Here is a 13,255-nt window from a genome sequence, read left to right as displayed (position 1 = left end):
TCTATTTTTTTTTTCCTAGTATGGGGATTGAACCCAGGAGTTCACATATCCTAGGTAAGTGCTCCACCCCCTGAGCAACACACCCAATTCTTTTTTATTTAGAGACATGATCTTGCTAAGGCATCCATCCATGCTGGCCTCAACTTTCAATCCTCCTGCCTCAGCCTCCCAAGTAGCTGGGATTACAGGTGTGTGCTTCCATGCCTGGCTTCTCTCCCTCTTTTCTCATTATGTAATGAATACCTGCCACTGAAAAAAAGGTTGGACAAGTTAGGAGTTAGAATACAGATCACATTTCATTTTTATGACATCAGAGTATTTTTTATGAACAGAACAGTAGTTTTTTAAAGGCATGCTGCTACAGTTCATTTGAATTTTAGTAGCAATCTAAAATGGAAGCGGGAATACCCTGTAGCACATTCATAGCAATATGCAAGTTAGTTACTTGGTATTTTAAAAATCTAGTTGCTGGATTTGTACCCCACAAAAAAAAATTGAATTGTTTCTATAAGTATCTAAAGTTAAATAAGTTATATCAAGGTAAATATTAATTATAAATTTCTTCCATTTTCCACTGTGATAAATATGTTCGCTGTAATCCTCTAATAAAGATTTAGTCATCAGTATACATCAGTATAATTTTTTTTCATGCTCATATATAATGGGATTTTTTTTAAACCAGAAGCATCAGATTAGAGATTACTTCTTAAGATAAAAGAGAACAGAAAGATAACCACATGAGCATATGGTCTCCCATAGATAATCCTAACAAGAACTAGTCAAAGAACTTCCCACTAGATTTAACTGGAGATCAGACCCAGAATGCTTTACAGGAGCTATATCCCCCCCATCCTTTGAGATAGTTTTACATTGAGTTGCCCAGGCTGCTCTAAAACTTGCAATGCTCCTGCCTTAGTCTTCCAAGTAGCTGGAATTATTGGTGTTTGCCACTGTGCCTAGCTATTTTCCATCATTTTCAAGAGCACCAAATATTAAGTAGCCTCCTATAAAATAAAAAGAATATCCACTATTTCATGCTATTTCTAGGTGTTCAACAATACACTTTGCCTAAGGAATGTGTGAATCTACAACTTATGTTTAACAGCTACACATGTATTTCATGAGATTATTAATGGTGTATTTCAAAATCTACTAAATCAATAAAACTATAATGCAAATAGGTATTCCAAACCCCGAGAATTTAATCTTAATATTCAAAAATTTATGATAAGAGAATTAGAATTTTTATACCCAAATTATTACCCTATTAATGTAGAATGAACAAGGTAGAAAAGACAGCTTCAAGTGAAGCAGTTATTTAGATTTGGGGATGTACTTTCCTTTTAAAACAATGTTACAGCAGCTAGGTTTCCAGGCTAATCAGTAAATGTTAGATGTTAGATTTATTATAATCAGTAAATGCTGGATATATCTCTAATATTACTCTGGAACTTAACTACATATCTTACTGTGCTTCTATGGAAAACTCAAGAGTTGTAATCCATAAATAACAGCCCTACATCTGCCATAATTTCCTCTCTCCAAAACAAATCTTTTGTAAGACTGGAAATTCTTCTGTAGAGGTAGAATTTTTTTGTAAGGAATGTGAATAGGAAAAAAAAAAAAAAAAAGGAGGGAAAGGATGCCCATTGTAGGGTTTTTGCTTTGTTTTGCTCCCATAACTAACATTTTTGCCTTATACAGAAAGCCAAAGTGAATGGTGGAAATGAGCACTAATGTTATTTTTTATTTTCATAAATAACCATGAAAAATTTACCACAAAAAATGTAACAAAAAGAAAATATTTCTTAGAAGTCCTATTCAAGAAACACAATACTCAATGTTTATAGGGGATAGGGTTGTAGATCAGTGGTAGAGCACTTGCCTAGCACATGTGAGGCATGTGAGGCACAGGGTTGGATCCTCAGCACCACGTAAAAAATAAATAAAATAAAGGTATTGTGTCCATCTACATCTAAAAATATATTTTTTTAAATGTTTCTAGACACTGTTGTCAAAAGTACTACAGCAGTACTGAATAATTCAGTGCCACTGAAATGATGAATGACTAGTTGGTAGGAAGTGATGTGCAAAATATGCTAGGAAGTTAGGGGAAAAATTATGAAAGAATGCTCACATAATAGTGGATTTATGGAGATAAAAGAGAAAAGTCCAAGAGATTAAAACTCTTCAATACGATTGTTTCATTTTTAATGAGAAAATAATAGAATACATCTCAATGAGGAACTTTAGTCCTTTTACACAATTTTATACTTGATAAATCATCTGCATAAAGAAAAATATAAGACAACACAGTGCTTATATCTGAATAATATGTTAATCTTCAGAGTTCAAACTGTTTTCAATCCTGAGTCTATCATTTATTGGTACTCTAACCTTTAGTAAGTTACTAAAGCCCTCTGAGCCAGGTTCTTCATCCATAAAGCGTGAGTAATGGTTCCTCATCATTTATTATGATACTTAAATATGGTAGAATATGTAGAACTTAAAAATAGCACAGACCAAGGGCTGTGTGTGGTGGTGCACACCAGTAATCCCAGCAGCTTGGGAAGTGTTAAACAACTCAGTAAGACCCTGTCTCTAAATAAAATACAAAATAAGGTTGGGGATGTGGTTCAGTGATTAAGTGACCAAATTCAATCCCCAGTACCACCACTGCAAAAAAATAGTACAGACTATGGTGTACAGGCAGTATTCAATAGAAGCTACTGTTATTGATGTTACAAAATATATCCTGAAACTAAGAGTCAGTCTCAGATAATTATAATGATCTCCCACAAAATCCACCTTTAGTTACTCATGAGGTATATTTAATCTTTCTAAATATTCAGTATGTATCTATAATTGGAAAGATAAATTTCTTTGACCATCTTTACGGTACAGTAAGATGTGAAAATAAAATAGACATCTAGAAATAAGATGGTATTTCTTCATTACAAGTAGTATTAATTAGCAGAGAAAAAAGTGAAAGTATGTCTTACTAGCCATATTTTATATTTGCTCATTCTTCTTTATGACACTTTCAATATTGTCTTTAAGACACATAATGTAAAAACGCCAGTCATACCTTATCATAAGTTTTGAGCAGGAAAATGCAAGGTTTTTCTGCCCAACATAAGGGTAAAATATGTCATAATATTTATATCCATAATATTCATAATATCCCCTCAAGGGGCAGCCAATATCCTGGCCCACAGACCAATGAATGACTCACTTCTGGGTGGATCTAAAAAATAAAGGCTAGTTATAGGGTAGTCCAAGCCTAAGAACAATTCTGTTTCATAGTTACCAAGGGAGTGCCTGCTGGCCAAGGGGATTGCAGCTGGCTTGGGAGATTTCCAAGGTAAAGGGCTGGGGGTATGTGGGGGAGGAAAAAGTTTAATCAGAATTCTATAGTCAACCTGGAACTTTAGGAGGTAGCTTACAGAGAATCTTGGAAGTTTGAAGATATGCCCTTAAACACTTTAAACTAGCCAATTCCCAACAGAACTCAAGCAGATTCCAAGAGGTAGAACATGTGTCCACATGAAAACAATGGCCCCTTTACATTTCTGAGAAAGACCAACAGTTATGGCTAGTGTCCTGATGCCTCTCTTGGTGGGCAAATATTCTAACTCCCTGTCAAAATTCCCTTCAAAAAGTAGTATGATAGTTAACTGAAACATTCTTACAATCACAAAGACAATGAAACAAAAACAAAAAACCCAGGCACCAGTGCACTTTTTTTTCTCAAATAATCCTTACTATTGCACTTCTGAAAGTGTTCCTTAAAATGACAACAAAATAGGACTGTAAAGAGCAAACACTTTGGGGCTGGAGTTGTAGCTCAGCAGTAGAGTCCTAGCCTAGCATGTGTGATGCACTGGGTTCGATCCTAAGCACCATATAAAAAAAGTAAATAGACAAAATAAAGGTGTCCTGTCCATTTATAACTAAAAAATTTAGGGATTTCATATCCTAAAAAAAATATCTAACTTATTGTAGAAAATGAGAAATTTTCATTGTATTAGCTCAACTATATTGTACCCAATATAAAAATACCACCAGTATTTGTCTTTAAATCAAAGTCCCACTTTGCTAAAAAATATTCTCCATTAACCAGATCTCAAATAAGACAATTTATGTTACGGAAAAAAAAGTGTTAACTTGTTAGTTATAATTTAATATGACAATTCATCATTAATGCTAGTTACAACTAAATTATTATTGTTATTATATACCAATAAATACAGTATAATTGGATGGCACTGCAATCTAGAGGATAAGCAGAAGGGGGAAGAAAGTTGGAAGATTAGGAAAGGCTTTGGGGAGTTATCACAAGTGTTTTGAAAAAAATAACTGAAGAACAAGTAAAAATTCCATACATGAACTGTGGATATATTTTTTAAAATAGTTTATAGCCAACCTACTGATGGGTTTAAGGAAACTGTCATGGGAAACGTAACTAAATGTCTGATAACATATTTTACTGTATATAGCAAATTTCACTTCCTTCCCCATCCTCATTCCCATTGCAGTGATGTCTAAGGGATAGGTTAGATATTGGTAGTCATAAGGTCTCACCAAATCTAAACAGATAGAATAAATGAACCTTTATCCTCACCTTCAAGACCACACTGCAGGCAGTTATAGGCTGCCATAGCTTTTGTGTAGAGTGTACAAACCTGATACACACACTTCACACTGGAAAGTTCCCTATAGCTTTGAGAAAGATGATTAGGGACTATCATATTCAGAGCTATCCTATCTTTTGTCTATACTGAGGATTTTGCTTTTGTGATAACAATGCTTGTTATCAGTAGAGTATATTGACACTTTTGTCTGATTGTATTTTGTCCCTTCCACTGCTGTTTCTCCCACATTTCTCAGCTTTTAGCTGTACTACTCAGGGTCTTTCTCTCCTTTGCAGCCAAGCATCAATCATTGGAGCATAATGTTTAAATCTGACATTTCTTCAGTTATTGCACAGTACTAGGGAGAACAGTCCTTCAGATCCAAAAGATTCCCCACCATCCATTTCTTCCAGGTAAAGAGATGTTTATAAAAATCAAAGAATATCATCTCTAGTTAGCCAACACGTAACTGTGGTAATAGAGAAGCTTCTAGGATGTCACTGAAAAGGTGCTAGGCAATGTCTACAAGTGATTCCCACACAGCACAGAAGCGGGTTGGTCTTACCCACATTTTTTATCAGTGCTATAGCATTTTCTTTTTATTTTCTCCATAGAATCACATTTATATTTACCATTCTCTACTGTCAGTAAACTCTGACTTAGCCATTCTCAAAGGTTTTGGTCTCAGATTTCTCTGTACACTCAAAAAATTGAGGACACCAAAAAAGTTTTACTTATGTGTGGGTTACTAATAGAAATTAAAGTTGAGAAAAGTTTACATGTTGAATTCACTGAAAATAATAACATCCACTACATGCTAACACAAGTCACATATTTTTATGGAAATAACTTTATTTCCCAAAACAAAATAGATTGACATTTACATTTTTTTACAAATCTCTTTAATGTGTGTTTATTACAAGACAACTGGATTTTCTCCATTCATCCATTGTGATATGTTTTGACTGAAGTATGTGAGGGAAATCTAGCCTGACACAGACATGTAGTTGAAAAAAGTAGATGATGATGATTACTCTTTGATACAACAGAACTTGATAACTATACCTTCTGCAAGGCTAATTGCAATATGGAATGTGAAACCACATCTGTGAACTTAACATTCTATATTACATTAATATCATTTAGTTCATCTTGCATTTTGAACGGCTCTTTTACTCATATATGATTTTGGTAAACATCTAAAAAATGAGTAATGTGATCCTGAAAATTCAAGGACAACAAATGACAATATGCACTGCCAGGGATAAAAAGAATGGCTAGATTTAAGATTTTGTGTCCATTATGCTTTAACTGGTTGTTTGCTGGTGAAAAAAATGAAAAGCCCTGAGTATCAATGACTTTATACAGGGGTCATTTAGAAAATACTGATTCAATGAGTTGTACAGATCTTCCAAATGTTGACACATTTTATTACACAATATCAAAAAATCACATTTATTGATAACATCCTTGATCTCAAGGGGAGCACCTTTAAGAACGGGGAAGGTTTCTAGCTTAATGAAGGCAGATATATGTTCTCCAAACTTAGTTTTTCCTTGCATGCTGAGCTTTATCACTAACAACAAATATTGTCAATTATTTTCCTTTAACTTTCAGTTCAAATTACTCATCTTTAAGATAAAAAGTTTATTAAATACCCAAGTCTTAGTAACCAGTTTGTTTGTAAAAATGGGGTTCCGTGAAAAAGTGGCTAGTTCAGCTTGTAACTAAAATAACTGCCCAAGTTTGCCCAGGAGACAACCAGTTTGATATGCAATAGAAGCACTTTATGAACTTCCTATTTCATCAACAGGTAAAAAGATGTGAGTACTCAATAGTCAGGATTTAAACAAAATTTAAGTTTTCACTGTCCTCCAAGGACATTCTTCAGAGAAAGTGACAATTTTTTCCCCCAGTGTTGTGTGGTGAAGGAAACAGTGATGACTATTTTGGGCCACTATCTTGATTTACATTAAGGGGCCAGCATAGTTATACCCCCATTGCTTTGTACACAGAAAATGACAAAAAAAAAATTATGAACATAAGTTTGATCTCCTAGGATCTCTGAAAGAGTCTTGGATACCCACAGGGGTCTAAGGACCATATTTTGAGAACTATTACACTGTCTTATTAAAAAAATTAACCAAACAACTGCTAGACATATAATAAAAGTAGCCAGCTTACTCTACTCTCCTTCTCCTCCAATTGATCTGCAATAGTATATTAAAAAGTGGCTAATTTTCAATTACCAATCATTATTATCTGCAGAATTTTAGGTACCTATGGGTACTCCACAGATGCTACGATATTCCACAGAAACCTTAATACTGCAGGAGACAATTTGGATAGTTTATTACAGAGACAGCATTAGATTTAAGTGGACTTCCTGGTTGTATGTCAGAGATAATGTAAAAGTACTCTTAAAGTTGTGAAGATCATTACAAACCTAAGTTGTTAGAATCCAATCTTTCCAAGGGAGAAAATGAAAAGAACAGAGATGGGAAGAAAAGATTAAGACTTTTAGTTTTATAACTCTTCTCCTGAACTAATTAAAAAATCTGTATTTTATGCTAAGTTTACCCCCATCCTTTATTAAGCACAAACATCCTTAACTCTTAATCTTTTTGCACTAAAAAGCAATTTCCCTTATATGCTGAAGTATCAGAGGTAATTTAATTATTTGAAAATCCAAAAACAATGCACTGCATTACCATTTAACTAAGGGGTATGTGGAGTGAGAGAATTGAAATATGGAAATAAAAATATGCAAAATGATCATTCTAACTAAAAGCATAATCTTTAACTCTCATGCAGGCAACAAATTGAAGAGAAAAGTGAACATTAACCAAATTACTCAGCATGTACTGAACAACACAAAAAGAACTTAGATGTTCTGGAAAAAGTATAAATATATAGTCTTTTCCTTTCCTTTTTGTGTTTATAGTTGTACTTCGTGATTTACAAAGTACTTAAGACACATTATCTTCCTTGAGCTATGAAGCAACCTGTGGAGCAGGTAGACATTATCCACATTTTCCAAAGAAAACTAGGTTTTAAGGACATTGGCTATTTTGCTCAAAATTAAAAGACCTGTTATAAGATTCAATTGTAAACATATCTTTATGGCTTCCAGTATCACTACATTAGCAGGTATGCCTTTTTTAATTTTGGTGGTAGGGAGCTGGGGGAAGTAGCAGAATTGCTTTTATAAATTAAATCTCATATTGAACTTAAATTATGAAGCATATAAATATACAAAAAAATTGATACATATTTTAGTTATAAAGAACAATTACTGATAACAGTATTTGTGTTCTCACAGAAATTTAACATGAGCAGATATGTACAGGAATTTTTTTTTAAAGGCCAATGCCTTCATAATTAATGAGACTCTTTCCTGTAGATAACAGCAGCAAAAAAGTTTAAATATATGTACAAAGATAACAGAACAAGTTTGATTTAAAGGCCTGCATAAGAATAATCTTGTAACAAAAGATAACTGTGGTATGCTCCAATGTGGTGGATTATGTATACATGTTATAAGCAGCTGTATTCCTAAATTTTTTAAATAATTTAAAAGATACTTAAAATTTCAATCCAATTTAAGTATTTTAAAACCCTGAAGCGTCTTATAAAGTAGTTTGAAAACCACTGCATAAAACTTTGCTGTCATAAATTCATTATTTGATTTCCTCTTAGGTTATTTAAGATAAAAATCAAGTAAAAAACTGCTTTTGACAATCAAAACTGTATAACACAAGAAACCTGATTAACCAAAGTAGAATAAATTACTAGTCCATAGTATAAGTAAACCCATTCTATTGGTTGAAATACATAAAAGTATTAATATTTAATAAACTTCCTAATCTAAAATTTTCAAATTTGACAGTATCTATGCTTACAAAACATTAAAGTATTGTCAAAATTTGTGATTTTATAAAGAAAATTAAAAAGCATAATAACCACACAAAGATATATCACTAGAACTCCTACACATACCAACAAATTTAAATGTTAGAGTAATAATAAGAGTTCAATACTCAAAATACATTGTAATATACCAACTTTTCTTTACTGGAAGATGACTGGACTGACAATTACCTACCTTCCTTAGTTTCACATTCCACTTTTCAAATTAAAGGATCAGATTCATCTCAGTGTCACTGGAATTTCTTCAAGTAAAATATGTCACATTTCAAAACTTGTTAACCTTACAAAGTAAATAGAAGAATTTCCTGTTTCATTAAAAACTTTATTATACTGTGTGACAATGGAGTAAGTTAGACTTAATAGGAATTTTGAATATGATGATAGTTTGTTCATTTGTTCCTAGAGATAAGTTAGTACCTAAGTTATAAATTTGGTACATTTAATATTTAAGAAGATACTGAATCAAATTTGAAAGGACACTTCTATGAATAAATGATTCTCATCCAATATAAAATTGAATATTTAAGTACTGGATGATTAAAACAAATAGGTTTACTTGACTGTGAATTCAGTTCTTTTTAATGTTTCTCCCAAATTAAACATATTGCCAGAAATTTTTGTCATATAAAAAGGTGACCTTTCCCTCATCATTACTGAGGGTTTATAACAGCAAAGTATAATTTACACTAGATACACATGATTTTCATTCTTCCATTGTAAGCTACACTGAACTAAAATTCAAAGCACTATGATCCATTTGTTTATTAGTGTACACTACATTAGTGGAAAACACAAGATAAACTCACAGAATCACATTTTTTTGAAAGTGATAGATGAATTTTACTTACATTCTAACAAAAAGAAAAATATGTCCTTATTAGAAATAAACCCTTACATGCTATTCTTAGAATGATGAAAAATTTAAATTGCTAGACACTGATTTAAGAGCACTTAAGAAAGGCAATCTTAAAAAGCTACAAATGTTGCCAAGTCATGTCATAACTGGCACAAACAATTCTATTTCCATCTAAATTCATTTCATGCTACTACACGAATCAACATTAAATACCTTGTAGTTACTAAAAACTGGAGTATTGGCAGAGATGTGCATAGCAATTATAAAATATAAAAATGTTCACATCCATTTTTCATATTTTCTCAATAATGTCTAAAAATGAAGATATTCTTTTTAGGTAAACAAATACTAGATTTTAACAAACCAAGAGAAATAAATAAAGATGTTTTAACTAGTAAAATACCATGGATCCATAGCCACAGTTTTCTCAAAAGAAAAATAAAATAGTTTGAAGCCCAATATCACCTTCAAAGCTTTTGTTAGCCTAACAAATTGCCATAGGCATTAAAAAATCTTTTTTCAGTCAATAACAGCACATCTTTTTCTTATTTGATTAAAAAAAACTTGCTGTCATTTTAACTAAGCTTAAGTTTAATCAAAATATGTCTTAAAGACATATTTTTTATGTCAAAGACAACCTTTCACTTTTAAAGTAAGGGAATAATATTTTTTAAGAACTAAATTCAGATGACAACTGGCCCTGCAGTGAAAGAGTTAACATTCAACTAACCTGATCTGCACTTCTGATCCATTACATTTCTCACAAGCTGCCCTACAATGAGCTGAGCAAGTATCAACTGTAATTTGATCCCGAAGTTTATGGAAAAAAATAACTGCACATACTCAACATGCACATTTAATAAAAATCTGTTTCAAGAGAAACATATCCAATAAACACAATTTAAGGCATATTTAATTCTTTGATTAACTTCAAATCTGCAATCTCTTTGCTTTCCTCAAGCTCTCAAATAAAATAGGAGGAAAAAAAAAAAAAAAAAAGCAGCAGCCCTACTGCAGGGAAAAGAGGCTTGAAAAACAACTTTGATTGGCACTTGGCCTGACCCACAGAGGAAGAAAAACAGTTTTTGGACAAAGAGCGCAAATATTTGAGCTTGCTTACTTATGTGCTTTCTTGCTTGCTTTCTTTCATATATAAAGAACAATCCCAAAGTGACTGTATATAGAGAAATTGTGTGTGTGTGTGGCAGGGGGGAAGGGTACCATATTCATTTTAGCTCTCAGACCCGGTGCATTTGCACAGCTCAGCAATTTTAATTCATTTGTAGTGGACAAACAGAAACACCTCATCTAAGGTTTCCACTTAATGCAATGCAAAAAATAAGAGTTTGGAGAAGAATAAACTGATTATAATATTACTCGTGGAGGCAGTTAAAATCTAATTTTAAAACTCTTCTCAGTCTAAAGAGAGTTTTTCATCTCCTTCTTCCATCCTATCCTCCCCATCCCCCACGGAGTGATTAAGCCAAGTAAGCTAAACAATACTGGAGTAAACTTTCTATCAGTCCCTATGGGAAGCATTAAGCTGATGGTGCGTCTGATTTTTCTGGATCAACACGGGGTGGAGGTGCTAAGGAGGGAGACAACCCATGTCCATCTCGGTCTTCTCCTGTAACCCCACCAGAGGAACTGTAAGGTCGAACAGCATTTCCCATGGGCATAAAGTTCAAGATGCCTTAATAGTTCCTTCGTGACTGAACTATAGACACAAGACTACCATCAAAAGAATGTGAAAAGGGGGAGTCCGGCATGGCGCGCAAAGCAAAGGCAGCAGAATAAACAAAAACAGCACCCATCAGAGTTAGCCAAAGCAGAGAGGGAGCCAGGGTTCCTCAAGACCAGACCAGGCTGCTCTGATTTCATCCCAACCTCCATCTACGGCTAAACTGCACAGGGAGGAGGCTCCAACCAGTCCCTCCCTCAATCTGACCGAGGAGCAGACCGGGGATAGCTAGGTACCAAGGCGAGCTGAAAACAGACCACAGGCATTCCCCCACCCCCAAATCCCAACCCCTCGGGACTAGCTTCTGTCCCGGCGGAGATAAAAAGCAGCAAACGCCCGAACCCTCCACCCTAAACTCACGCCCCCTGTTTCTGTCTCCGTGCTTGAACCAAGCCAGGGATCTTTTTGAGCCTCGCAGGGACGATGCCAGGGATCCCTTCGAGCCTCGCCCCGAGCAGCCCGACCCCGGCCGGCAGGCGCCCATCTCCGGCCGGACCTCAGGCTAAGCCCGTACCTTCCGCAGCACTTTCCGGCAGTTGGTACAGAGCAGGTAGTTGGCGGCGGCCGACGGACTGCTGCCGCCTCGGTTCATGGTGGCTGCGGGCGCCGAGGGTGAAGGCTAGGGCGGGCGGCGGGTCGGGCCGGGCTGTCACTGCCGCCAGTCGCGCAGATGCAGGGCCGGACCGTCCCCCGGCCGAGCTTCAGCCTCAGCTTCCTCCGGGCGGGATGTCGAGATGGAAGGCAGCGGCCCCAAAGCAAGCCGGGGTGCGTGAGGCGACCACCGGCGACAACTGTCGAAGCGACGGCGGAGACGGCGGCGGCTGCTCCTCACCGGCCCGTTGTTCCTCCCGCCCCCATCCTCAGACCCCCGCCCCCGCCAGCCTAGGACGAGCAGCCGCCACCACAGCCGCCGCCGCCGCCGCCGCAGCGCCTCAGTGCGGGCCCCGCCCCCGCCGTCCCACCACCTTCACCACCTCCACACTCCGGTACCGCCCCCTCCCGCTAATCGGACAGCTCTAGCCACGCCCCCAGAGCGCTTGGCCGCAGCCAATGAGCTTCTAGGGCTCGGCTGAGAGCCTCACCGGCCAATCGCAGAGGCCGAAAATGCCTTGAATCTCCGGGCAAGTTAAGTTTATCTCCGAGGCTCAGAACCGAAGGGAGATGGCGGGTTAGGTAGTGGTGTGGGAGGGAATACAATGTGCACGGCTCCGCCAATAAGAAAAAGAGGGTGTGTTATATGCAAATAACACTGGCAGATCAGCTCCACCCCCAAATCAAGCCACGCCCCTCTCCTAGGTCCCTACAGAAATGGTGAGGAAAGTGAGATAAATAGCTGGAAGCTAGAGCTCGCTAGAGGGTCTACGAATGAGCTAAACATTTTCTGATTTCTGGAGAAAGGGGTGGTGTGGGGGTGAGAGAAGGGTAGAGATTAAAACGTTCCTTCCTTCGGGGCAGTGGTGGGCTTTCCCTCAGCCAAAAATCTAAGCTTAGCTCTAAAGGAGGCTGCAGTCTTGATGCACTTTGCATCCAAAGATCTCAAAGAACTTTATGCGTCATTTATTGTGGGACTTGTGTAAAAGACTAGTTCGTTACCTGAGGCTTGAGAATAGGATGGGGGTAGATGTCTGAGGCATATTTATACAATAATCCAGTTGGTGGGGGAGGGGGGGAGACATCTCTGGTTTAGCAGTTTCCGCTTCTTCTCTGAAGCACCTTCTCACAGTACTCTTAGCAGTTAAAACACGAAATGGCCAAAGAGAGGTTTTTCTTCTTACTCCAAAGTCCATTCTTAAGCAGCTGGTCAGATACATGCAGAGCACAGAGCCCAGCCTGGGAAGGTAGCTTCGGAGAACAAATTGCCACCTAAAACGATTGGGCAGGACCAGCTTCTCCCAAAGCTAAAAATGGTGAGTCAGGGGTTTTACGTCCACTCTGAGGCAAGAAGGCAGATGGAACAGCTGAAAGCTCTGGCTGACAAGGTGCGGAGGGACAAACAAATGCGGATGCGCAGCGCGCGTGCGGGCAGAATGCGTATTGCGGTTGATAGACGCCCGAAACCTGCTCCCCAGTGAGAACAAAGGCAGGAGCTGAGCA

At 37.0% G+C, this 13,255-nt stretch overlaps 1 protein-coding gene across 1 annotated transcript in view; it reads right to left on the bottom strand.

Annotated features, from left to right (window-relative positions):
* Sesn3 (sestrin 3) overlaps positions 1–11,993 on the bottom strand; it is a 66,110-nt gene extending 54,117 nt beyond the window's left edge. Inside the window, exon 1 of the mRNA XM_076846508.2 lies at positions 11,676–11,993. Coding sequence (XP_076702623.1) covers positions 11,676–11,753 — 78 coding nt within the window. The 5' untranslated portion in view covers positions 11,754–11,993. The remainder of the gene's footprint in view (positions 1–11,675) is intronic.
* Between the last annotated feature and the right edge of the window lie 1,262 nt (positions 11,994–13,255).

This window comes from Callospermophilus lateralis, chromosome 2, assembly GCF_048772815.1.
Source record: "Callospermophilus lateralis isolate mCalLat2 chromosome 2, mCalLat2.hap1, whole genome shotgun sequence".
Classification (NCBI taxonomy): domain Eukaryota; kingdom Metazoa; phylum Chordata; class Mammalia; order Rodentia; family Sciuridae; genus Callospermophilus; species Callospermophilus lateralis.
Note: the sequence above shows the minus strand (reverse complement) of the source record. Positions and strands in the feature narration are given on the sequence as shown.